This window comes from Chiloscyllium plagiosum, unplaced genomic scaffold (assembly GCF_037043375.1).
Source record: "Chiloscyllium plagiosum isolate Xiang-an unplaced genomic scaffold, Cpla_swu_hap1 HiC_scaffold_8, whole genome shotgun sequence".
NCBI lineage: Eukaryota > Metazoa > Chordata > Chondrichthyes > Orectolobiformes > Hemiscylliidae > Chiloscyllium > Chiloscyllium plagiosum.
This window is the reverse complement of record NW_028270146.1, coordinates 93,287,795-93,312,356: the sequence shown is the minus strand read 5'-3', so window position 1 is coordinate 93,312,356 and position 24,562 is coordinate 93,287,795. Positions and strand designations below refer to the sequence as shown.

Sequence of the window (24,562 nt, the reverse complement as noted above, 5' to 3'; positions counted from 1 at the left end):
GTTGAAGTTCTAAATTGGAGGAAGGCTAGTTTTGACGGTATTAGGCAAGAACCTTCAAAAGTTGAAAAATCTGGTGCTGGAAAAACACAGCAGGCCAGGCAGCATCCGAGGAGCAGGAGAATCGACGTTTCGGGCATAAGCCTTTCTTCAGGAATGAGGCTGGTGTGCCAAGCGGGCTGAGATAAAGGGTAGGGGGGAGGGAATTTGGGGGTGGGGCGCTGGGAATACGATAGGTGGAAGGAGGTGAGGTTGAGGGTGATAGGTTGGAGAGGGGGTGGAGGCGGAGAGGTCAGGAAGAAGATTGCAGGTCAAGAAGGTGGTGCTGAATCCGGGGGTTGGGACTGAGATAAGATGGGGGGAGGGGAAATGAGGAAGCTGGAGAAATCTACATTCATCCCGTGTGGTTGGAGGCTTCCTAGGTGGAAGATGAGGTGCTATTCCTCCAGGCGTTGTGTGGTCAGGGTCTGGCAATGGAGGAGGCCAAGGACCTGCATGTCCTTGGCGGAGTGGGAGAGGGAGTTAAAGTGTTCAGCCACGGGGCGGTTGGGTTGGTTGGTGCAGGTTTCCCAGAGGTGTTCTCTGAAACGTTCCGTAAGTAGGCGGCCTGTCTCCCCAATGTAGAAATGACGACATCGGGTGCAGCGGATACAGTAAATGATGTTTGGAGGTGCAGGTGAATTTGCGACGGATATGGAAGGATCCATTGGGGCCTTGGAGGGAGGTGAGGGGGTAGGTGTGGGCGCACGTTTTGCACTTCTTGCGGTTGCAGGGGAAGGTGCTGGGAGTGGAGGTTGGGTTGGTGGGGGGTGTGGACCTGACAAGGGAGTCACAGAGGGAGTGGTCTCTCCGGAATGCTGATAGGGGTGGGGAGGGAAATATGTCCCTGGTGGTGGGGTCTGTTTGGAGGTGGCGGAAATGACGGAGGATGATCCGATGTATCCGGAGGTTAGTGGGGTAGTAGGTGAGGACCAGTGGGGTTCTGTCCTGGTGGCGATTGGAGAGGCAGGGTTCAAGGGAAGAGGTGCGGGAAGTGGAGGAAATGCGGTGGAGAGCATCATTGACCACGTCGGAGGGGAAATTGCAGTCTTTGAAGAAGGAGGCCATTTGGGTAGTTCGGTAGTGGAACTGGTCCTCCTGGGAGCAGATGCGGCGGAGGCAAAGGAATTGGGAATACGGGATGGCATTTTTACAGGGGGCAGGGTGGGAGGAGGTGTAATCTAGGTAGCTGTGGGAGTCAGTCGGTTTGTAGTAAATGTCTGTGTTGAGTAGGTCGCCCGTGATAGAAATGGAGAGGTCTAGGAAGGGGATGGAGGAGTCTGAGATGGTCCAGGTAAATTTGAGGTCAGGGTGGAAGGTGTTAGTAAAGTGGATGAACTGTTCAACCTCCTCGTGGGAGCATGAGGTAGCGCCAATACAGTCATCAATGTAGCGGAGGAAAAGGTGGGGGGTGGTGCCAGTGTAGCTGCGGAAGATGGACTGTTCCACATATCCAACGAAGAGGCAGGCATAGCTAGGGCCCATGCGGGTGTCCATGGTTACTCCTTTGGTTTGGGGGAAGTGGGAGGATTGGAAGGAGAAGTTGTTAAGAGTGAGGACCAGTTCAGTCAGTTGAAGGAGGGTGTCAGTGGAAGGGTACTGGTTGGTTCGGCGGGAAAGGAAGAAGCGGAGGGCTTTGAGGCCTTCGTGATGGGGGATGGAGGTGTACAGGGACTGGATGTCCATGATGAAGATAAGGCGTTGGGGGCCAGGGAAAATCATGGAGGAGGTGGAGTGCGTGGGTGGTGTCCCGAACGTAGGTGGGGAGTTCTTGGACTAAGGGGGACAGGACCGTGTCGAGATATGCAGAGATGAGTTCAGTGGGGCAGGAGCAGGCTGAGACAATGGGTCGGCCAGGGCAGTCAGGTTTGTGGATTTTGGGCAGGAGGTAGAAACGGGCGGTGCGGGGTTGTGGGACTATGGGGTTGTGGGACTATGCGGTTGGAGGCGGTGGATGGGAGATCCCCTGAGGTGATGAGGTTATGGATGGTCTGGGAGATGATGGTTTGGTGGTGGGAGGTGGGGTCATGGTCAAGAGGGCAGTAGGAGGAGGTGTCCAAGAGCTGGCATTTAGCCTCAGCAATATAGAGATCGGTGCGCCAAACTACCACCGCGCCTCCCTTGTCTGCCGGTTTGATGGTGAGGTTGGGGGTTGGTGAGGTTGGGGGTTGGAGCGGAGGGAGTGGTGGGCTGCACGTTCTGAGGGTGAGAGGTTGGAGTGGGTGAGAGGGGTGGAGAGGTTGAGGTAGTCAATGGCACGGCGGCAGTTGGCTATGAAGAGATCGAGGGTGGGTAAGAGGCCATCACGGGGTGTCCAGGTGGATGGGGTGTGTTGGAGGCAGGAGAAGGGGTCGTCAGAGGGTGGGCAGGAGTCCTGGTTGGAGAAGTAGGCGCGGAGGTGAAGGCGGCGGAAGACTTGCTCGATGTCTCGCCGCGTGTCGAACTCGTTAATCTGGGAGCGTAGGGGGATGAAGGTGAGGCCTCTGCTGAGGATTGATCTTTCATCCTCAGAGAGGGGGAGGTCTGGAGGGATGGTGAAAATACGGCAGGACTGGGAGCTCGGACCTGGTGTGGGGCTGGAGCTGGGAGTGGGGGCGGAGTTAGTCATGGGGGCGGAGTTAGTCATGGGGGTAGAGTAGGTTGTGGGGGCGGAGTTAGTCATGGGGGTGGAGTTGGTTGTGGGGGCGGAGATCAACGTGGGGGCGGAGAAGCGTGCGGTGTGGTCCTTGAGCAGGTGAGTGATGTCACTGGGGGCGGAAGCGGCTGCAGCAACAGCAGCAGCTCCGGGGGCGAAAGTGGCGCGCCGGGCAGAAACAGCGCTGGTCCTGGTAGCCGTGATTCCCGCGGCGGCCGCGTATCTGTCGGCAATGGTCTTCCTGGCGATCGTGGAGGCGGTTGTCTGGGCGGCGATAGCGGAGGCTGCATGGTCGGTGTTGGCTGTTGTCCGTGCAGCGGTGGGGGCGGAAGTGACGTCACCGTTCGCCGCGGCAATGGTGGCTGCAGCGGCCGCGTGGGCAATGGAACCCAAGCGGTTCTGGAGGTCGCAAGAAGGTTCAGGAACGGTCGAGGAATCCGGAGTGTGAGGGTGAGTACATGAAAGTTTTTTGTACTTACTTTCTTTGATGTTCGATATGGCTCAGAAAAAACGTTTGTTCAGTGTATGAATTCTTCTGAGGATGAAGAACAGCAAAGGTCCTTTGCAGGTCTGGGAGGGTGTTGTCCTGAGCTGGGGCAGGGCTGACTGCAGGGAGTGTAGGTAGCAGCGCATGGCTGCAAGCGTGGAGCGGAGGATCCGGAGGGAGGTCTGTTGCTGGAGGCTTCGGATTTGTTGCAGGTACTGGTTGTCCTAGTTGGGTCCAAATTGTGTCGGTCTGAATGTAGTCGGGAGTCCGTGCAGGGTCAGTCGGTTCCGTAGGCAGGTGCTGAGGAAAGAGATGCGGCTGTGGTAGCGAGTCTGTTTCAGGACGTGGCTGAAGAGCTTCAGGGCAGAGGAGATGACCTGGGGGGTGCAGTGAGAGAGGGACTCACTGAGATCCTTGTAGAGGGAGGAGGAGAGCTTCTTCAAGGTAGGCATCCTTGAAAGAGGATTCGCATTAAAGTTAAGATCAACTAGGAGAAAGTGAGGACTGCAGATGCTGGAGACCAGAGTTGAAAAATGTGGTGCTGGAAAAGCACAGCAGCCCGCTTGGCACACCAGCCTCATTCCTGAAGAAGGGCTTATGCCCGAAACGTCGATTCTCCTGCTCCTCGGATGCTGCCTGGCCTGCTGTGTTTTTCCAGCACCACATTTTTCAACTCTGGTCTCCAGCATCTGCAGTCCTCACTTTCTCCTCGAAGAACTTTCAAAAGCTGATTGGAGGCAGATGTTCGCTGGTAAAGGGACGGCTGGAAAATGGGAGCTTTCAAAAATGAGATAATGAGAATCCAGAGAAAGTATATTCTTGTTAGGGTGAAAGGGAAGGCTGGTAGGTGTAGGGAATGCTGGATGACGAGAGAAATTGAGGTTTTGTTTAAGAAAAAGAAGGAAACATATGTCAGGTATAGACAGGATAGATCGAGTGAATCCTTAGAAGAGTATAAAGAAAGTAGGAATATACTGAAGAGGGAAATCAGGAGGACAAAACGGGGACATGAGATAGCTTTGGCAAATAGCGTTAAGGAGAATCCAAAGGGCTTTTACAAATATATTAAAGGACAAAAGGGTAACAAGGGAGTGAATAGGACCCCTCAAAGATCAGCAAGGCAGCCCATGTATGAAACTCCAGTAGGTGGGGGAGATACTAAACGAGTATTTCACATCAGTATTTACTGTGGAGAAGGACATGGAAGGTATAGAATGTGGGGAAATAGATGGTGACATCTTGAAAAATGTCCAGATTACAGAGGAGGAAGTGCTGGATGTCTTGGAATGCGTAGAAGATATGTCCCTCAGACTGAAGAACGAAAAGACTTTGGTGTACAAGTCGTAGAGGTATACAGCACAGAAACAGACCTTTCAGTCCAACTCATCCATGCTGACCAGATATCCTAACCTAATATACTCCCATTTGCCGGCACTTGGTCCATATCCCTCTAAACCCTTCCTATCCATATACCCATCCAAATGCCTTTTAAATGGTGTAATTGACCTGATCAGGTGTACCCTAGAACTCTGTGGGAAGGTAGGGAGGTGATTGCTGAGCACCTTGCTGAGATATTTGTATCATCGATAGTCACAGGTGAGGTGCCAGAAGACTGAAGGTTGGCTAACATGGTGCCACTGTTTAAGAAAGGTGGTCAGGAAAAGCCAGGGAACTATAGACCAATGAGCCTGATGTCGGTGGTGGGCAAGTTGTTGGAGGGAATCCTGAGGAACGGGAAGTACATGTATTTGGAAAGACAAGGACTGATTAGGGATAGTCAACATGGCTTTGTGCGTGGGAAATCATGTCTCACAAACTTGATTGAGTTTTTTAAAGAAGTAACAAAGAGGATTGATGAGAGCAGAGCGGTAGATCTGATCTATATGGACTTCAGTAAGGCACTCGACAAGATCCCTCATGGGAGACTGGTTAGCAAGGTTAGATCTCATGGAATACAGGGAGAACTAGCCATTTGGATACAGAACTGGCTTGAAGGTAGAAGACAGAGTGTAGTGGTGGAGTGTTGCTTTTCAGATGGAGGCCTGTGAGCAGTGGTGTGCCAAAAGGATTGGTACTGGGTCCTCTACTTTTCGTCATTTATATAAATGATTTGGATTGAACATCAGAGGTATAGTTCGTAAGTTTGGAGATGACACCAAAATTAGAGGTGTAGTGGACAATGAAGAAGGTAACTTCAGATTACAAAGGGATCTTGACCAGATGGGCCAATGGGCTGAGAAGTGGCAGATGGAGTTTAATTCAGATAAATGCGAGGTGCTGCATTTTGAAAAAGCAAATCAGAGCAGGACTTATGGTAAGGTCCTCGGGAGTGTGGCTGAGCACTTGGAGTGCAGGTTCATCATTCCTTGAAAGTAGAGTCACAGGTAAATAGGATAGTGAAGAAAGCATTTGGTATGCTTTCCTTTATTGGTCAGAGTATTGAGTATAGGAGTTGGGAGGTCAAGTTGTGACTGTACAGGACATTGGTTAGGCCACTGTTGGAATATTGCATGCAAAATCTGGTCTCCTTCCAATTGGAAAGATACTGTGAAACCTGAAAGGGTTCAGAAAAGGTTTACAAGTGTCGGAGGATTTGAGCTACAGGGAGAGGCTGAATAGGCTGGGGCTGTTATCCCTGGAGAGTTGGAGGCTGAGGGGTGACCTTATAGAGCTTTATAAAATCATGCGGACATGGATAGGATAAAAAAACAAGGTTTTTTCCCGGGGTGGGGCAAGTCCAGAACTAGAGGGCATAGGTTTAGGATGAGAGGGGAAAGATATAAAAGGGACCTAAAGGGTAACTTTTTCATGCAGAGGGTGGTGCATGTATGGAATGAGCTGCCAGAGGAAGTGGAGGACACTGGTACAATTACACCATTTAAAAGGCATTTGGATGGGTATATGGAAAGGAAGGGTTTAGAGGGATATGGACCAAGTGCCGGCAAATGGGAGTATATTAGGTTAGGATATCTGGTCAGCATGGATGAGTTGGACTGAAGGGTCTGTTTCTGTGCTGTATACCTCTACGACTTGTACACCAAAGTCTTTTCGTTCTTCAGTCCGAGGGACATATCATTCATTGTGCATTAGATGTCATTAGACCTCCCAAAATGCATCACCTTGGACTTATCAGGATTAAATTCCATCTGCCATTGCTCTGCCCAATTTAGCAGCTGATCAATATCAGATTGTAACCTGAGACCATCCTCCTTACCATCAACCACAACACCAATTTTTATGTCATCTGCAAACTTACTAATTAAACCCGCTACGTTCACATCCAAGTTGTTGTTGTAAATAACAAACAGCAAGGGTCCCAGCACCGATCCCTGTGATACATCACTGGTCACAGGCTTCCAATTAAATAAACAGCCCTCCACCTTCATTTTTTGTCTCGTATTTGTAATAGACTTATAGTTTGCCAACTTGTCTTGGATCACATGGGCTCTTACCTTTTGGACTAGCCTTTTATATGGGATCTTGTCGATGGCCTCACTGAAGCCCATGCAAACCATACTAACTGCACTATCCTCATCAATATATTTCGTCACCTTTTCAAAAACTCAATTAAATTAGTCAGACAATTCCTTTAACAAATCCATGCTGACTAACTTTGATCAATCCCTTCCTCTTAAGTATTGATTAATGAGATACCGCAGATCTATTTCCAATAAGTTCCCAACCACAGATGTCAGACTAACTGGTCTACAATTATCTGGCCTATCCCTGTTGCCCTTTTTGAAGAAAAGAACTGTATTAGCTATCGTCCAGTCATCTGCTATGTCACCAGTGGCCAGCGAAGTATTAAATATCTGCCAAGGACCCAGCAGTGTCCTCCCTTTGCAGTCTGGGATACATCTCATCAGACTCTGGCAATTTATGTACCTGCATACTCTCTAAAACATCTAATAGCCCTTCCTTATTAATCTTAATGTATTCTAGAACCACAATATCGCAAATGAAATCCCCAGCTACATCTGTGAAAACATCCTGCAATATACTCAGCTCTTGAAAAACACTTCAAGAATGCTTCCATGCTCACTTCCCAATGAACATTGTCCAAACATCCTGGTCTCTCCTCAACTGACCATTGACCTAATGGTCACCATTTTCATTTGTCATAACCTCCCCATATTAGTGTGGAGGTGCTGGTGTTGGACTGGGGTGGACAAAGTTAAAAAGCACACAACATCAGGTTATCGTCCAACAGGTTTATTTGGAAGTACAAGCTTTTGGAATGCTACTCCTTTGACAGATAACTAGCTACCTTGAATTGAGTAGTCCTTGCTTGACCATTTCAGAGACCAGTTAAGATTCAACTATATTGTTGAGTCTGGAGTCACGTGTAGGCTAGACCACAAAAGGAATGGCAGATTTTCTTCCCTAAAGGACATTAGTGAGCCAGATGGGTTTTTATGTTAAATCAATAAAAATAATTTTGTGGTCACCATTGTGAAGACTAACACAATGCTCCAGATTTACCACTCAAATTTAAATTCCAGCAGCCACTGTGGTGGGACATGAAACCGTCTAAGATGGTTGCTGACAGGAGAGAGGCTCTGTGCAGAATTGGAAGAGTGGAAAAGTAACTCATCCATGCCCCCTCCCAGCCCTGTCAAAGTTCATCTTTTGAGGGAGGTTGGGAGTGGGAAAGAGTGCGGAATGCAATAGGTATAAAATCCAGCCTGGCCTGATCAGCGGCCTTAAATAACTGACCTTATATTGATACCCCATGCAAGGGAGTATTAAATCCAGGATCTTTGTCAAAACATTGGACAACAAGTTATGGTGGGGGTGGTTTAGTGTTGTGCTTTATTTTTGAATGTCATTTCCTGAAATAAACTGACTTGACATTTGAACGTGTAGACAGTCTGTCCTCCTAACTTTGCAAGATAACTGCCCACAGACATCACAGAAAACAGGAAGTAGCAAGACTGACCATAGAGTACCCTGTACTCACACTGAGATCCACAACCACTTTTGCCTGACATTATACAAGATGGAAATCTGCCTGCACACACAAACTGGGTATTTTGAAGCCTAAAGTGCCAGCACAATGTGATTTTATGGGAGGTTTTGGATGCCGTATATTAAGTTTGAAACTGCTTAGCTCTGGCGGTTCTCTGGCAGTCCAAGAGGAGAAAGATTTGAAAGGGATCTAAGGGGCAACTTTTTCATGCAGAGGATGGTGCACGTATGGAACGAGCTGCCAGAGAAAGTGGTGGATGCTGGTATAATTGCAACATTTAAAAGGCATCTGGATGGGGAGATGAATGGGAAGGGGTTAGAGCAGACCTGGGCATTTTACGGCCCGCGGGCCATATCTGGCCCTTTAGTTGTTCCTGTCCGGCCCGATTTCTTCGGGATTAAGATATTTATTTTTTATGGCAGAGAATAGAGACAGTTCCTGCCCTTGCGGGGAATCAATGGCTACTCTCAAACATTCACACCCACAAGCTGTTCAGCTTCCTGGGACCCAATCACATTGCTGTTGGCATTCAGAAGGTGTTTGTCATTGGTCCATGGAGTGGTGATCAATTGTCAATCAGCTACTTGTTGGCGGACAAAGCTTCATTTGTACACACCCTTGGCTTCAGCTCGACTGCAAACCACTGCTGGAACAAACAGCTATATGAACAGTACTTACAACGAGGTTAAGTTATTTGCTTCAATATCCTTAGCCAAAAGTCCTACTGATTAAGCTGCTCAGATCCTAAAGTTGCTTGACTGTTTCGGCAGCAGGTGGTGAGGGAACCAACGAGAGGAAAGAACATACTTGACCTCTTCCTTACCAATCTGCCAGCTGCAGATGCATCTGTCCATGACCATATCAGTGAGAGGGACCACCGCACAGTCCTTGTGGAGATGAAATCCCACCTTCACAGTGAGAATACCTTCCATCGTGTCGTGTGTCGTTATCACCATGCTAAATCAGACAGACTTTGAACAAATCTACCAACTCAAGAGTGGGCATCCATGAGGTGCTGTGGGCCGTTAGCAGCAGCAGGGTTGTACTCCAGCGTAATCAGCAATCTCATGGATCTGCCACTCAACCATTACCATTAAGCCAGGGGGATCAAACCTGGTTCAACTGAGAGTGGAGGAGAACATGCCAGGAGCAGCACCCAGGCATACCTATAAATGAGGTGTCAACCTGGTGAAGGTACCGACTACTCCTTGCATGCCAAACAACATAAGCAGCAAGTGATAGACAGAGGTAAGCAATCCCACAACCCAACAGATTAGACCTAAACTCTGCAGTCCTGCCACCTGTTATGAATGATGGCCAACAATTAAACAACTCACTGGGGGAGGAAGCTCCACAAATAACCCTATATCACTGACGGAAGTACCCAACACCTCAGTGCAAAAGATAAGGTGGAAGTACTTGCAACAATCTTAATCATAAGTACCGAGTGGACGATCCATCTTGGACTCGGCCAGAGGTCTGCAGCATCACAGATACCAATCTTCAGCCAACCTGATTCACTCCACGTGATACCCAGTAATGGCTGGAGACACTGGGTACCACAAAGGCTCACTCAACATTCTAGCAATAGTACTGAAGACTTGTGCTCTGGAGATTGCTACTCCCATAGCAAAGCTTTTCCAGTACAGTTACAACACTGGCATCTACCCAACAATGTGGAAAATTGCCTGGGTGTGTCCTTTACACTCAAAGCAGGACAAATCTAACCTCGCCAATTACCACCCCATCAGTCTACTCTCACACATCAGTAAAGTGATGGAAGGTGTCATCAACAGTGCTATCATGCAGCACCTGCTCAGCAATAACCTGCTCAGTGACTCCCTGCTTTGAGAAAAGAGCAGAATGTGACGTGACAGTAACCAATGTCTGACATAAAGGCTGTGTTTGTGGTACCAGGGGGCCTGAGCAAAACTGAAGATCGTGGGAATCAGAGAAAACTCTCCACTGGTTAGAGTCATTCCTGACACATTGGAGGATGGTTGTGGTTGTTTGAGGTCAGTCATCTCAGCTCCAGCATATCTCTGCAGGAGTCCCTCAGGATAGTGTCCGAGACCCAACCATCTTCTGCTGCTTCATCAATGAGTTTCCCTCCACCATCAGGTTTAAAGTGGGGTTGATCACCGATGATTGCATAATGTGCAGCAACGTCCACAACTCCTCAGATACTGAAACAGTCCACATCCAAATACAACAACACCTGGACAATATCCAGGTTTGGACTGATAAGTGGCACACTAATGCTAGGCAATAACCATCTCTAATAAAAGGCAATCTAACAACCATCCCTTGACCTCCAATGCTGTTACCAACACTGAATCCCCAACTGTCAACATCCTAGGAATTGCCATTGACCAGAAACCAGATGGGTCATACAAATACAGCGGCTACAAGAGCAGGTTGGAGGCTAGGAATATAACAGCGAATAACGCACGTCCTGACTTCATAAAACCTGTCCATCATCTACAAGACATAAGTCAGGAATGTAATGGAATGGTCTGCACTTGCCTGGATGGGTGCAGCTCCAAGAACACCCAAGAAGCTTGACACCATCCAGGACAAAGCAGTCTGCTTGTTTGGAGCCACAGCTGCAAACATCCATTCCCTCCACCACTGATGCTCAGTAGCAGCAGTATACTGTATACACCATCTCAAGATGCACTGCAGAACTTCACCAAAGATCCTTAGACAACATCTACCAAACCCATGACCACTTCCAGCTAGGAGAACAAAGGCAGCACTTACATGGGAACGCCACCATCTGCAAGTTCCCCTCAAAGCTGCTCACCATCCTGACTTGGAAATCTATCCCCATTCCTTCAAAATCACTGGGTCAAACTCCTGGAATTCCCTTCCCAATGGCATTGTGGGCCAACCTACAGCACATGGGCTGCAGTTGCAGCTGCTCAAGAAAGCAGCTCACTAATACCTTCTCAGAAACAACTCGGTATGGGGCTATAAATACTGGCTCAGCTAGTGAGACTCACATCCCATACTGAATACATTTTTAAAAACTGGGGCATTTGGTACAGTTTTCCACCCAATACTGATGCTCCAGCATAATCACTGTAACAGATCATACAGTCATTATCACATTGCTAAATGTGCACGCTTGCTGTGCGTAAACTGATGGCTGTGTTCTCTGACATTACAACACTTCAGAAGTAATATGTTGGCTATGGATATCGCAAGGTGGTGAAACCACCGAATAAAGGAAGGTTCTTTCTTTGATTACATCACATAAGAAGGAAGCAGTAAGAAAAATGTCATTTTCCAAATTAACATTACTTCTGGATTTAAATGGTTCCGAAATCACTTACCTGAATGACCAGCCAATTGAATCCATGAATATCGTTTCTTGAACGGGAAGGATGAGACGTGGACTATTGATTTTGCCTTCTTCCAGGATTTGTTCTGTTAAAAAAAAACATGATGGGAGAAATTAAGATCTCTCCCTTGTCAGACTTCTCAAGTTTCAATTAAAGCACTGTTCACACAGAAACATTGCCAGGTTGGATTGCATGCAGGGATGCATGAACGAGAGGAACAAGATAAAGGTGAGGAAGCATTGGGACAGACAGACAATGGGAAACATTCAGTCTCCAGTTACAATGCCCTTTCATCCACCACAACAGAAAATGTTAATGTAAACAGAAGGTTCACCAGATTGTTTCCTGGGATGAAAGAACTGCCTTATGTACAGAGATTGAGCAGGTTAGACAAATACTCATTGGTGTTTAAAAGAATTAGAAGTGACCTTATTAAAACACAGAAGATTTTGAGGGATTTGACAGGGTAGATGCTGAGAGGGTATTTTTCCCTTCAAGTAAAACCTTTAAGTAATGCAAAGTCACCATAGTCCAAGAAGACTGTTCTCTCAGCGGAGAGAGAGAGAGAGAGGTAATTTTTGGTGATTTAATCTGAGGAAGGCCAGGCATCCAGCAAGGGGCAAGGTTGAGATGGCAAGACCTTCACAGAGACCTCAGCCGGTGCAGAAATTGAACCCACACTGTTGGCATCACTTGCATCGCAAACCAGCCATTGAACCAAATAAGCAAACATAATTTGAGAATACGGGTCACCTGTTTGTAAGATGGCGTGGACGCTGAATTTCTTCTCTCTTAATGGCATGAAACTTTACATTAGGAATGGTGGAAGCTGGGTCATTGAATATATTCAAGGCTGAGACAGGCTCTTGAATCAGTGAAGCTCAGTGGGGAAATTCAAGTGGGAGTCAAACTCAGATAAATATGTAGTGGTACATTGCATCAGAAAGAATTGAGAGGTCGCTTAATTACTTGGAGAATGCAAGTCTAGGTGAGGTAGAGTGACCCAGGGATCAGGGTACACACACAACAATCACTAAATGTTGGGCTATTGAGGCTATGTATACAAACCAAGCACCACTTGTTTTAGTGAAGGGATAGGATTGAAAAGTAAGGAGGTTATGGGGGGAGATGGTGACATGGTGCTACTAAGACTGAACTGGCGATCCAGGTGGACAGGTTCAAGTCCTGGAGATTTGGGTTCAAATCTCAATTTGCTGGATTTTAAATTCAATTCATAACATCTTGAATTACAAAGCAGTGCTCAGTGATAGCTTCCATCGATTATTATTAAAATCATCGATTATTATTAAAAACCCATCTGATTCATTGATATCCTTTAGAGATGGAAATCTGCCATCCATACCTGGTCTGGCCAACATGTGAGTCCAAATCCGTATAAATGTGGTTGACTCTAAACTGCCCTCTCTGATGAACAAATAAATAATTAAGTTTCATGGCTGATTACAGATGGCTAGCAAATGCTGGCTTTGTCAGTGATATCCATATCTCATGAAAGAATAAACTAAGGAAAGACCTCATGCAGAGTGTTATCTGCAATCCTGGTCAGCATTTTATATTATTACATATTATATTCCCTACAATGTGGAAACAGGCCCTTTGGCCCAACCAGTCCACACCGACCCTCCAAAGAGAAACCCACCCAGACCCTTTTCCCTCTTGACTAATGCACCTAACATTATGGGCAATTTAGCATGGCCAATTCACCTGACCTGCACATCTCTGGACTGTGGGAGGAAACTGGAGCACCCGGAGGAAAAGCACATAGATATGGGGAGAACATGCAAACCCCACACAGACAGTTGGCGGAGGCTGGAATAGAACGTGGGACCCTGGTGCTGTGAGGCAGCTGTGCTAACCACTGAGCCACCATGCCACCCCGAGAAAAGAAATGGAGCCAGAGGTTATAGAGACAATTTTCAAGCATGATTCAGAATGACTGAGTATAAATACTAGGAAAGATTTCTTTACTCTTGGGAAGGGGGGTGGGGGAAGATAAGGGCTTGGGGAGTCACCTAATAGAGATTTAAAAGGCCCAGGTAGACAGAGGAACTGCTTCAGGGATACCCTCAAGGCCTTGCTGGTGAAATTCGGCACTCCCACAACCCCTAGGAATCACTGGTCCAAGACTGTTCAAAGTGGAGGAGGAATACCGGGAAGGTGTCGAGTACCTTGAGACTTGCTCTCAGGAAAAAGCGGAAGCCAGACGAAAATTGGGCAAGGAGTGCGCTGCCATACCAAGGCCCCATCCACCCCTTCCTGAGACCAGCTTCTTCCCCAAGTGTGAACAGCCTGCGGCAGCCGCACCAGTGTGTACAGCCACCTATGCACTCACCCTGAGAATGGAAGAGAGTCATCCTCATCTGCGAGAGACCGCCAATGATGAATAGAGATTTTAAAATCATGTTAGCTTGAAGGTTTTGACAGTGTCATCCAGAGAGAATGTTTCCTCTTGTAGGGAAGAGTACTAATAGAGGCCATCAATATGAGATTGTCACCTCGAAATCCAGAAGGGAATTCAGAAGAAAATCAGAGTATGGTGGCAATGTGGAACTCACCACCAGTGGGGGTGAAGAGTAGGAGTCCATTGGACAAACAGCACTGAAATAGGCCACTCAGCCCAACTTGAGCTTTCTCCTAGCCTTTCTCAACAAAATTGATCATTCGCCTTTGTTCTCTCCCCCGCACACCTTGCCCAACTCTCTCTGAAGTGAATTAATACTGTTCTCAATAACCATTCCCTGTGGTCTTGAGTTCCACACTCTCCAAAGAAAGATACTTCCTCTCGGTTTGACTTCTTATGTCAATTGTATTATTGATGGCCTCCAGTTACTCATTCATAAAGCAGAAGTGGCTTCACAAAGGCCATTTCATCCCAGGTTCTTTCAGTTATGCAACCCCATTCAATAAATGGGTTTGAGGAAAAACTGGACAGATGAGGGATAAGGAAGCAAAGGAAAAGGAGATTGTGATGGCATGTATTGGTACAGGTCAACAATGATCCGACTGAATGGTGAGGGAGACTCGGGATGGCACGTGGCCCTCTGCTGTTACTTGCACTGAAGATGAGTCAAATTTAACTCGAAACGTTACCTTTGTTTCTCTACATGGAGGCTGCCAGAACTGCAGAGGCTAATACCAGCACTTTCTGTTTCTACAAAGGGGGCGTTGCTGAAACAATGTTGTGGGGTAGTAATCAAAAACCAAGCTTTTGTCTGAGATTCTAGTCTGCATTATTTGGAATCAAGACACCATTGTAACAAAATATATCACAGATAGGCATCTCAACGTGAATGTGCTCACTCTGTGTGAGCAAGTGGTCCCATCTGTCACTTTAAGGGGCTATAATGCGAAATATTGTTAAAAAATATATAGTGGGGGCTGGGATGTTGATCTTAAGGTTATGGTTGCCTTTAGTGATTCCCAATTTAAAAACTGAATATTGCATATTTACAGCCAGCTGCATTAGCGGTTTTACAAGTTTAGTCAGACATTCAGGCAGTAGTTGCAGTACATGCTCCTGTACCACCCGAGGTTTGAGCTGTCAGTTTGTTTTTTTCTGCTACAACTTCCTCCAGACATTTTAAATGCAAATGCTGCGGTAACTCTGCTGCTGAACGCCACAAATGTCACTCCATTCAAAACAGGAACTCGCTGCACGACTGTTTCAGAACTAAACAGAAAAGGTCATGTGAGTTTTAGTTGTGAAAGAGCCGGCTGACAAGGTGCACATGTGGCTCCAGCAGAGCTCTGTGTTCTCTCATGGACAGCTGCGGCGTGGGGGGGGGAACCAACAATAGGGGAAATCTTGTTTTTGTCCCACTGTATGAGACAAGTAGCAGCAGCTCAGCCCTGTCAGGGTAAAGGCAGTCATCAAGCTGCATTAATGAGCAGCACATGTCTAACTTAATCTACAGGAAGGAACTTCATCAGTTACACACCAAACAATCCTCACCATGCTGAATAAATACTAGCTTCACATAATTACATACTAAACAATCCTTACCATGCTGAATAAATACTGATTTTACATAATTACCACATAAATAATCCTTACCATGCTGAAAGAACATCAATGTTACCAATACATGCTAACACAATCTTTACCACGATGAATAAATATTAACTGCACACAGTTCACAATATGTAGCCCTTAGAATGCTGAATAAACATCAGCTTTCTACAGTTAGGTCTCAAAGTGGCATAGTAGACTCTGATCTCATGTTCTCTGGATTATTAGTCTGAGCATTTCCTTATGCAGAATTGGATTACACAGGGTAGGAATAAGCCACTTTTTGTCCTCATTAGCAGACAAATTAGGAGCAGGATTATACCATTTGGCCCTTCGAACATTCAACAGGATCATGGTGCATCTGATTCCTCCACATTGCTGATAACATTTCACCCGCTTACTCTTCAAGAATCTGTACACCTCTGCTTTAAGAGTATTCAAGGAATCCGTTTCCTCTGTCTCTTGAGGAAGCGATTTGCAAAGTCTCAGAGTGAAAACCGTGTATGGACAGGTATAAAAGCATTCAAAATTTACTAAGATCTGTTGGTTTTAATCTGGATTCAGACTGGAGGTGATCACAATACCGTTCATTTCGTTGTCCAGGCATCTGGTGCCAGTAGTTTTCAGCATGGACTCAAGATTACTTATCTGTCTTAAATGGGTAGCCTTTCATTTTAAACAGTGACCCTTACTTCCAAATTCTCCTGCAAGAGGAAAAATCCTTTCCACAAACTACACCAGACAGGGCTATAATATGCCTTGTTGAGTCTTGTTAGGACCAGAAATAATTGGCCAGAGCTCTTGCTTGCCTTGTCAGTGACCACTCATTGTTTAACCAGTTCACGCTGACACAGTTTGCAGAGCAGGCATCAACAGTGATGCCCTCTGCAGCCGGTGAATGTTAACCACGTATCCCCATATGTCACAGACAAATTCTCTGAAGCTACCACCTGTAACCTAGCAAGGAGGATGGAAAATGGTGAGAACAGCAGCAAGTTATGTTATTTGTTAAGTAGCAGATGCGTTCGCCCTGCCACTCACCTAGCCTCCAGTCTGTGTGTAACCACTACACTCAGGATAGCTGTGAGGCCACAATAACTCTGCCCTGCTTCCTGTGGAAACATTTTCCGGGTAGAGCAACTCATCCCATTCTTATGGTTATCTGTGAGAGAGCATGCCTTGCATACTTTGAGCACAAAACACTGGCGGCAAGGCAGATGGGCGGAAATACTGCTACCTTTAAATATTTCATCATTAGCTTTGGCTTTGCAAGCAAATTCCCTCCATGCTATCTTGCAAAGTTGTTCACGGGATGTGAATGAAGCTACCGTTATTGCCTGCCCCCTGTCGCCCTTGGAAGATGGTGGTGAGCTGTCTCCTTCAGTGATGTTTGCAAGGAAAGATTTTGACCCAGTGACAATGAAGAAACAGCAATATACTTCCAAGTCAAATTTGGAGGGGACCTCGCAGTTATCCCATGTCTCTGCTGTCCTTGTCCCCTCCAGTAGCACAGATGCAAAGAAACTTGGTTGAGTGCACACTGCTTCTAGTGTGAGTGAATTAGATGCCTATCAAGCAGGCTACTTTGTCTTGAATAGTGTCAAGCTTCTTGAGTGTTGTTGGGAACTGCACCCATCCAGGCGAGTGGAGAATAACCCATCACGCTCCTAACTTGTGCTCTCCACAATTTTGTGGAAGATCCACATTGCCACTACTGATTGTGATGGGAGAGAATGTATAAAATGGTGGATAGGTGTCTTTCTTGTTGAATAATGTGCAAAAACTTTCTATATGATATTACACAGAATGCACAGAACAGTAGTATTCAGCCCGACAAGACTGTGCTGGTGTATATGTTTCACTGACGCTCTTCCATCTAACATCATTTAACCATCTTTGCTTATGCATGCTTCAAGCTGTGATGAGAAATGAAGGTGAATGTACCCATGTTCACTTTTAAAGAATGAGGGATGATCTCAATCAAATGTTAAGTAATTTTTCAAGGGCTTGACAAGATATATGATCAATGTAGTGTCCCAGACCCAACCATCTTCAGCTGCTTCATCAATGAACTTGCCCCCCATTTCAAACAACATAGTATTTTGGAAAATGTAGGGGGTGATGGATTCTCAGGGCAATTTAGCAAGAACAGCCAAGACAGTATCAAGACAGGCTCTAATGCAATGAGGGGTATGTCGGGTTCCAAGAGGTCAATTGTGTTAGGGGACTCTCTAGTTCGAGGCACAGACAGTCGTTTCTGTGGCCAGCAGCGAAAGATCAGAATCGTGTGTTGCTTCCCTGGTGCCAGAGAGGGTACAGAATGTTCTCATGGGGGAGAGGGGCCAGCAGGAGGTCATTGTACCCATTGGAACCAACAACATAGGAAGGGAAAATGATGAGATTTTTGAAGGGGACATAGAGAGAGTTAGGCAGGAAAATAATAAGGAGATCCTTGAGGGTAGTAATATCTGGATTACTCCCGGTGCTACGAGCTAGTGAGGGCAGGAATAGAAGGATATAGCAGATGAATGCATGGCTGAGGAGCTGGTGTATGGAAGAGGGATTCACATTTTTGGATCATTGGAATGTCTTCTGGGGTAGAAGTGACCTGTACAAGAAGGACGGATTGCACCTGAGTTGGAAGGGGGTTAACATACTGGCAGGGAGATTTGCTAGAGCTGCTCAGGAGGATTTAAATTAGTAAGGGGTGTGTGTGTGTGTGTGTGTGTGTGTGTGTGTGTGTGTGTGTGTGTGTGTGTGTGTCACACGTGCGGGGTGGGGGTGGGGATGGGAATACCAGGGAGATAGTGAGGAAAGAGATCAATCTGAGACTGGTGCAGTTGAGAAAAGAAGTGAGTCAAACAGTCAGGGCAGGCAGAGAACAAGGTAGGACTGATAAATTAAACTGCATTTATTTCAATGCAAGAGGCCTAACAGGGAAGGCAGATGAACTCAGGGCATGGTTAGGAACATGGGACTGGGATATCATAGCAATTACAGAAACATGGCTCAGGGATGGGCAGGACTGGCAGCTTAATGTTCCAGGATACAAATGCTACAGGATGGATAGAAAGGGAGGCAAGAGAGGAGGAGGGGGTGGCATTTTTGATAAGGGATAGCATTACAGCTGTGCTGAGGGAGGATGTTCCTGGAAATACATCTGGGGAGGTTATTTGGGTGGAACTGAGAAATAAGAAAGGGATGATCACTTTACTGGGATTTATTACAGACCCCCTAATAGTCAGAGAGAAATTGAGAAACAAATTTGTTAGGAGATCTGAGTTATCTTTAGGAATAATAGGGTGGTTATGGTAGGGGATTTTAACTTTCCAAATATAGACTGGGACTGCCATAATGTGGAAGAAAATTATCTGATTCAGTATGTGGATGTACCTACTAGAGAAGGTGCAAAACCTGACCTACCCTTGGGAAATAAGGCAGGACAGGTGACTGAGGTGTCAGTGGGGGAGCACTTTGGGGCCAGTGACCATAATTCTTATTAGTTTTAAAATAATGATGGAAGAGGATAGACCAGATCTAAAAGTTGAAGTTCTAAATTGGAGGAAGGCTAATTTTGACGGTATTAGGCAAGAACTTTCAAAGCTGATTGGGGCAGATGTTCGCAGGTAAAGGGACGGCTGGAAAATGGGAAGCCTTCAGGAATGAGATAATAGTCAAGAGACAGTATATTCATGTTAGGGTGAAAGGCTGGTAGGTATAGGGAATGCTAAATGACTGAAGAAATTGAAGGCTTGGTTAAGAAAAAGGAAGCATATGTCAGGTATAGACAGGGTTTTGAGTGAATCCTTAGAAGAGTATAAAGGCAGTAGGAGTATACTTGAGAGGGAAATCAGGAGGGCAAAAAGAGGACATGAGATAGCTTTGGCAAATAGGGTTAAGGAGAATCCAAAGGGTTTTTAGAAATACATTAAGGAAAAAAAGGGTAACTCGGGAGAGAATACGGCCCCTAAAGATCAGCAAGGCGGCCTTTGTGTGGAGCTGCAAGAGATGGGGGAAATGCTAAACGAATGTGTTGCATCAGTATTTACTGTGGAGAAGGACATGGAGGATATAGAAAGTGGGCAAATAGATGACACCTTGAAAAATGTCCATATTACAGAGGAGGAAGTGCTGGATGTCTTGAAATGCATAAAAGTGGATAAATCCCCAGGACCTGATCAGGTGTAATCTAGAACTCTGTAGGAATCTGGCAAGTGATTGCTGGGCCTCTTGCTGAGATACTTGTATCATTGATCGTCACAGGTGAGGTGCCGGAAGACTGGAGGTTGGCTAACGTGGTGCCACTATTTTAAAAAGGTGGCAAGGACAAGACAGGGAACTATAGTCCGGTGAGCCTGACCTCATTGGTGGGCAAGTTGTTGGAGGGAATCCTGAGGGACGGGATGTACATGTATTTGGAAAAGCAAGGACTGATTAGGGATAGTCAACATGGCTTTGTGCGTGGGAAATCATGTCTCACAAACTTGATTGTGTTTTTTGAAGAAGTAACAAAGAGGATTGATGAGGGCAGAGCAGTAGATGTGACCTATATGGACTTCAGTAAGGCGTTCGACAAGGTTCCCCATGGGAGACTGGTTAGCAAGGTTAGAGCTCACGGAATACAGGGAGAACTAGCCATTTGGATACAGAACTGGCTCAAAGGTAGAAGACAGAGGGTAGTGGTGGAGGGTTGTTTTTCAGACTGGAGGCCTGTGACCAGTGGAGTGCCACAAGAATCGGTGCTGGGTCCACTACTTTTCGTCATTTATATAAATGACTTGAATGTGAGCATAAGAGGTACAGTTAGTAAGTTTGCAGATGACACCAAAATTGGAGGTGTAGTGGACAGCGAAGAGGGTTACCTCAGATTACAACAGGATCTTGATCAGATGGGCCAATGGGCTGAGAAGTGGCAGATGGAGTTTAATTCAGATAAATGCGAGGTGCTGCATTTTGGGAAAGCAAATCTTAGCAGGACTTATACACTTAATGGTAAGGTCCTAGGGAATGTTGTTGAACAAAGAGACCTTGGAGTGCAGGCTTATAGCTCCTTGAAAGTGGAGTCACAGGTAGATAAGATAGTGAAGAAGGCATTTGGTATGCTTTCCTTTATTGGTCAGAGTATTGAGTACCGGAGTTGGGAGGTCATGTTGCAGCTGTACAGGACATTGGTGAGGCCACTTTTAGAATATCGCATGCAATTCTGGTCTCCTTCCTATCGGAAAGATGTTGTGAAACTTGAAAGGGTTCAGAAAAGATTTACAAGGATGTTGCCAGGGTTGGAGGATTTGAGCTACAGGGAGCGATTGAATAGGCTGGGGCTGTTTTCCCTGGAGCATTGGAGGCTGAGGGGCGACCTTATAGATGTTTGTAAAATCATGAGATGGAGGGATAGGATAAATAGGAAAAGTCTCTTCCCTGGGGTCGGGGAGTCCAGAACTAGAGGGCATAGGTTTAGGGTGAGAGGGGCAAGATATAAAAGAGACCTAAGGGCAACTTTTTCACTCAGAGGGTGGTACATGTATGGAGTCAGCTGCCAGAGGAAGTGGTGGAGGCTGGTACAATTGTAACATTTATAAGGCATCTGGATGGGTATATGAATAGGAAGGGTTTGGAGGGATATGGGCTTGGTGCTGGTAGGTGGGACTAGATTGGGTTGGGATATCTGGTCAGCATGGATGGGTTGGACTGAAGGGTCTGCTTCCGTGCTATACATCTCTATGACTATGACTAAGTGTGATTGCACAACATTCAGCACCACTCTTGACTCCTCAGATGCTACAGCAGTCCACATCCAAATGCAACAAGATCTAGACAATATCCAGGCTTGAGCCGACAAGTGGCAAGTAATGTTTGCCTCATACAAATGCCAGACTATAGCCATCACCAATAAGAGACAATCTAACCACCACCCCTTGACATTCAATAGTGTTACCATGCCCCACTGTCAACATCCTGGGAAGTTATCATTGATCAGAAACTCAACTGGACTCACCACATAAATGCAGTGGCTACAAGAGCAGATCAGAGGCTAGGAATACTGCAGTTACTCACCTCCTGATTCCTAAAACCCTGTCCATCAACTACAGGGCCCAAATCAGGAGAATGATGGAATAATCTTCACTTGTCTGGATGGGTGCAGCCCCAACAACACTCAAAAAGAGTGACATCATCCAGTACAAAGCAGCCTGCTTGATTAGCACCATATCCACAAGTATACACTCCCTCCACCACTGGCACTCACTAGCAGCAGTGTGCACTATCTACAAGATGTGCTGTAGAAATTCACCAAAGCTCCTCAGATCACACCTTCCAAACCCATGACCACTTTCATGTAGGACAAGGGGAGCAGATACATGGTAACACTACCACCTTCAAGTTTCCCTCCAAACCACTCACCATCCTGACTTGGAAATATATCATTATTCCTTCAGTGTCATTGGGTCAAAATCCTGGAATTCCCTCCCTCATGGCATTGTGGGCCTACCTACAACAGGTGGACTGCAGCGGTTCAAGAAAGCAGCTCACCGCCACCTTCTCAAGGGCAACTAGGAACAGGCAATAAATGCTGGCCCAGCCAATGACACCTACATCTCACAAAAATGAACAAATAAAAAGAAAGCCACTTCTCCCAGGTGGGGAAAGAATCACTTCTCCACATTAAGAGGTCTCTTGTTTCGGACTGAACTGAGAATCTCTGCTGCTTGCAATCTGCAAAGGTTAAGGAAGCTCAATCCAGAAGTAGACTCAAAACTGAAGTTTATGGAACTCTGAACTCAAAGGAATCGGTTAGTTATAGGAATCAGACAGGAAATTAGAATTGATGTAAAACTTAAGCATGCTCTTGTTGAATGACAGATTGGGCACAAAGAGCCTCCTGGTCATATTGTGCATGTCTTTATATTGCCCTTAGATGCATCAGTGAAACTACCCCTTGCATTAGCTGAGTAAAAAGATTTCTCCTGACTCCCTATTAGATTTGTTGATGACTATTGAGGAAAGAGGTGTCATTGCTATAGTATCAGCAGACTAGTAATTTGAGGCCCAGGCTAATGCTTTGAGTTCACGTGTTCAAATCCCACAGCTGGGGGATTTAAATTCAATTCATGAAGAAATCTGGAATTGACAAGCTGGTCCCAATAAATGTGCCATGATTGTTAATAGTCACTAATGACCTTTAAGGAAAGATGTCTGCTGTTCTCACCTGGTCTGGTTTACAGACTCACAGCAACATAGCTGGAAAGAGGTCGCCATTGTTCCAAACTGCCAAAGCAACGTTAAAAAAAATTAAACAGGATGGAAAACCCAGCATTGATCTTGGCATCAGAAATGACAACATTAAACCATGCCATGTCAAATGTGCAAAGTCTACTTTACTAATATTTAAGGGTTGAGGACTAAGTGAGGTGAGATGTCTCACTTACATGATCATTCACAGAATCATAAATTACAGCCCATGCCTGGGCACCACCAGCGAAATCCCTGGGTGTGTCCTGTCCCATCAGCAGGGACAGGCCCACCAGAGCGGGAAGCATTGCCATGGAATTGTTTCGGGACGGAATTACCCTTGGAGCCCTCAAATTTGGCTTCATGGTGGTATTTGAAGCCCCACCACCTTCATCCACGCTATCAATTACTTTCCGTCATAAGCCAGAAATGGGAAGTTTGCTGATGATAGTGTTCATCACCGTTCACAACTCCTCAGATACTGCAGCAGTCTATATCCACATGCAGGAAAGCCCAGATAACATTCAGACTTAGGCTGCAACACTTGCATCCCATAAGTGCCAGGCAATGTCCATCCATTGACGCTTGGCATTCAATGCCATGCCATCACTGAATCCAGCACTATTATCATGACAGCTATTTTTGATTGAAATGTGGCTCAAAAGTAGATCAGAGGGTTTGTTTCCATTCTGTAAATCTCTATGACTCTAAGTAATCCATCTTTTGACTCCAAAAGCCTGTCCACCATTAACAAGAATACTGTCCACTTGCTTGGATGAGTGCAACTTCAACAACACTCAAGAATCTTGTCAATAAGCATGACTAAGCAGCTTGATTGATATCTCATTTACCCCTTCAATATACATTTCCTCCACCATTGACAGTACATGAATGTATAACATCTACAAGATGCACTGCAGCAACTCACCATTAATCCTTTGACATCACTTTCCAAACATGCAACCTCTGCCACCTAGAAGAAGCAGCAAATGCCTTGGTGCACCAACATCTACAAGTGACCCTCTAGGCCCCACAGTACCTTGACTTGAAAATTTATTGCTGTTTCTTCATGGACTTCAGGTTGAAATCCTGGAATTCTTTTTCTACTAATACAATGGGAGTCCTGAAACCACAAGGGCTGCAATGGAGATGGGGTGGAATTTCTTCTCTCAGAGAGTTGTGATTTTTTGGGGGGGGGGGGTATTCTCTCTACTAGAGACCGAGGGAAGCCTCATCATAGAATACATTTAAAGCTTAGAAAAGGTGATCCTTAACTAAATGGGGTCAAGAGCTATGGGGAGCAGGCAAGGGAGTAGAGAAAAGCCAAAATCAAGTTAGTCATGATCTGATTGATTGGTAGAACAAGCTCACTCCTGCTTCTCTCTCTCTTACGTTCTTGCTACATTGAGTGCTTTGTGATGTTGAAAGCGTAAAAGGGACTAGAGATATCTAAGGCTATTCCATTCTTCCGCCAATTCCTCCTCTGCTTTTACACACTCTGACTTCTTCCTTTAACAAAGACCTTTTATGTGGCCGGATTGTTAGCCTGATGCACAGTTCCTTACCAGAGTAGCAGCTAGTTGCTATCTCGATGATGGACTTTGCTAATTTATATGTCCAAAATGAGTATTTTACAGAAGTCTGTTGCAGCTAAAAGCTGGCTGCAAATTCAAGTGTTGCCTGACAGTGTGGGGCCTATGAAGTATTACACCTGTCGTGTGTCAGAGAAACTTTAAACAGAGAGAGTAACATAACAGGAAGTCATTACAAGGGTACGATCTCCCCTCTCTCAACAGAAAACCACCATTTGCAGAATGTGTATGTTTCAGCC

General features: G+C 45.9%; 1 protein-coding gene across 1 annotated transcript in view; it reads right to left on the bottom strand.

The window, feature by feature from the left end:
- Nucleotides 1-24,562, bottom strand: part of LOC122554013 (inositol-trisphosphate 3-kinase A-like) — a 129,155-nt gene that overhangs the window by 71,871 nt on the left and 32,722 nt on the right. Inside the window, exon 2 of the mRNA XM_087990111.1 lies at nt 11,466-11,559. Coding sequence (XP_087846237.1) covers nt 11,466-11,559 — 94 coding nt within the window. The remainder of the gene's footprint in view (nt 1-11,465; nt 11,560-24,562) is intronic.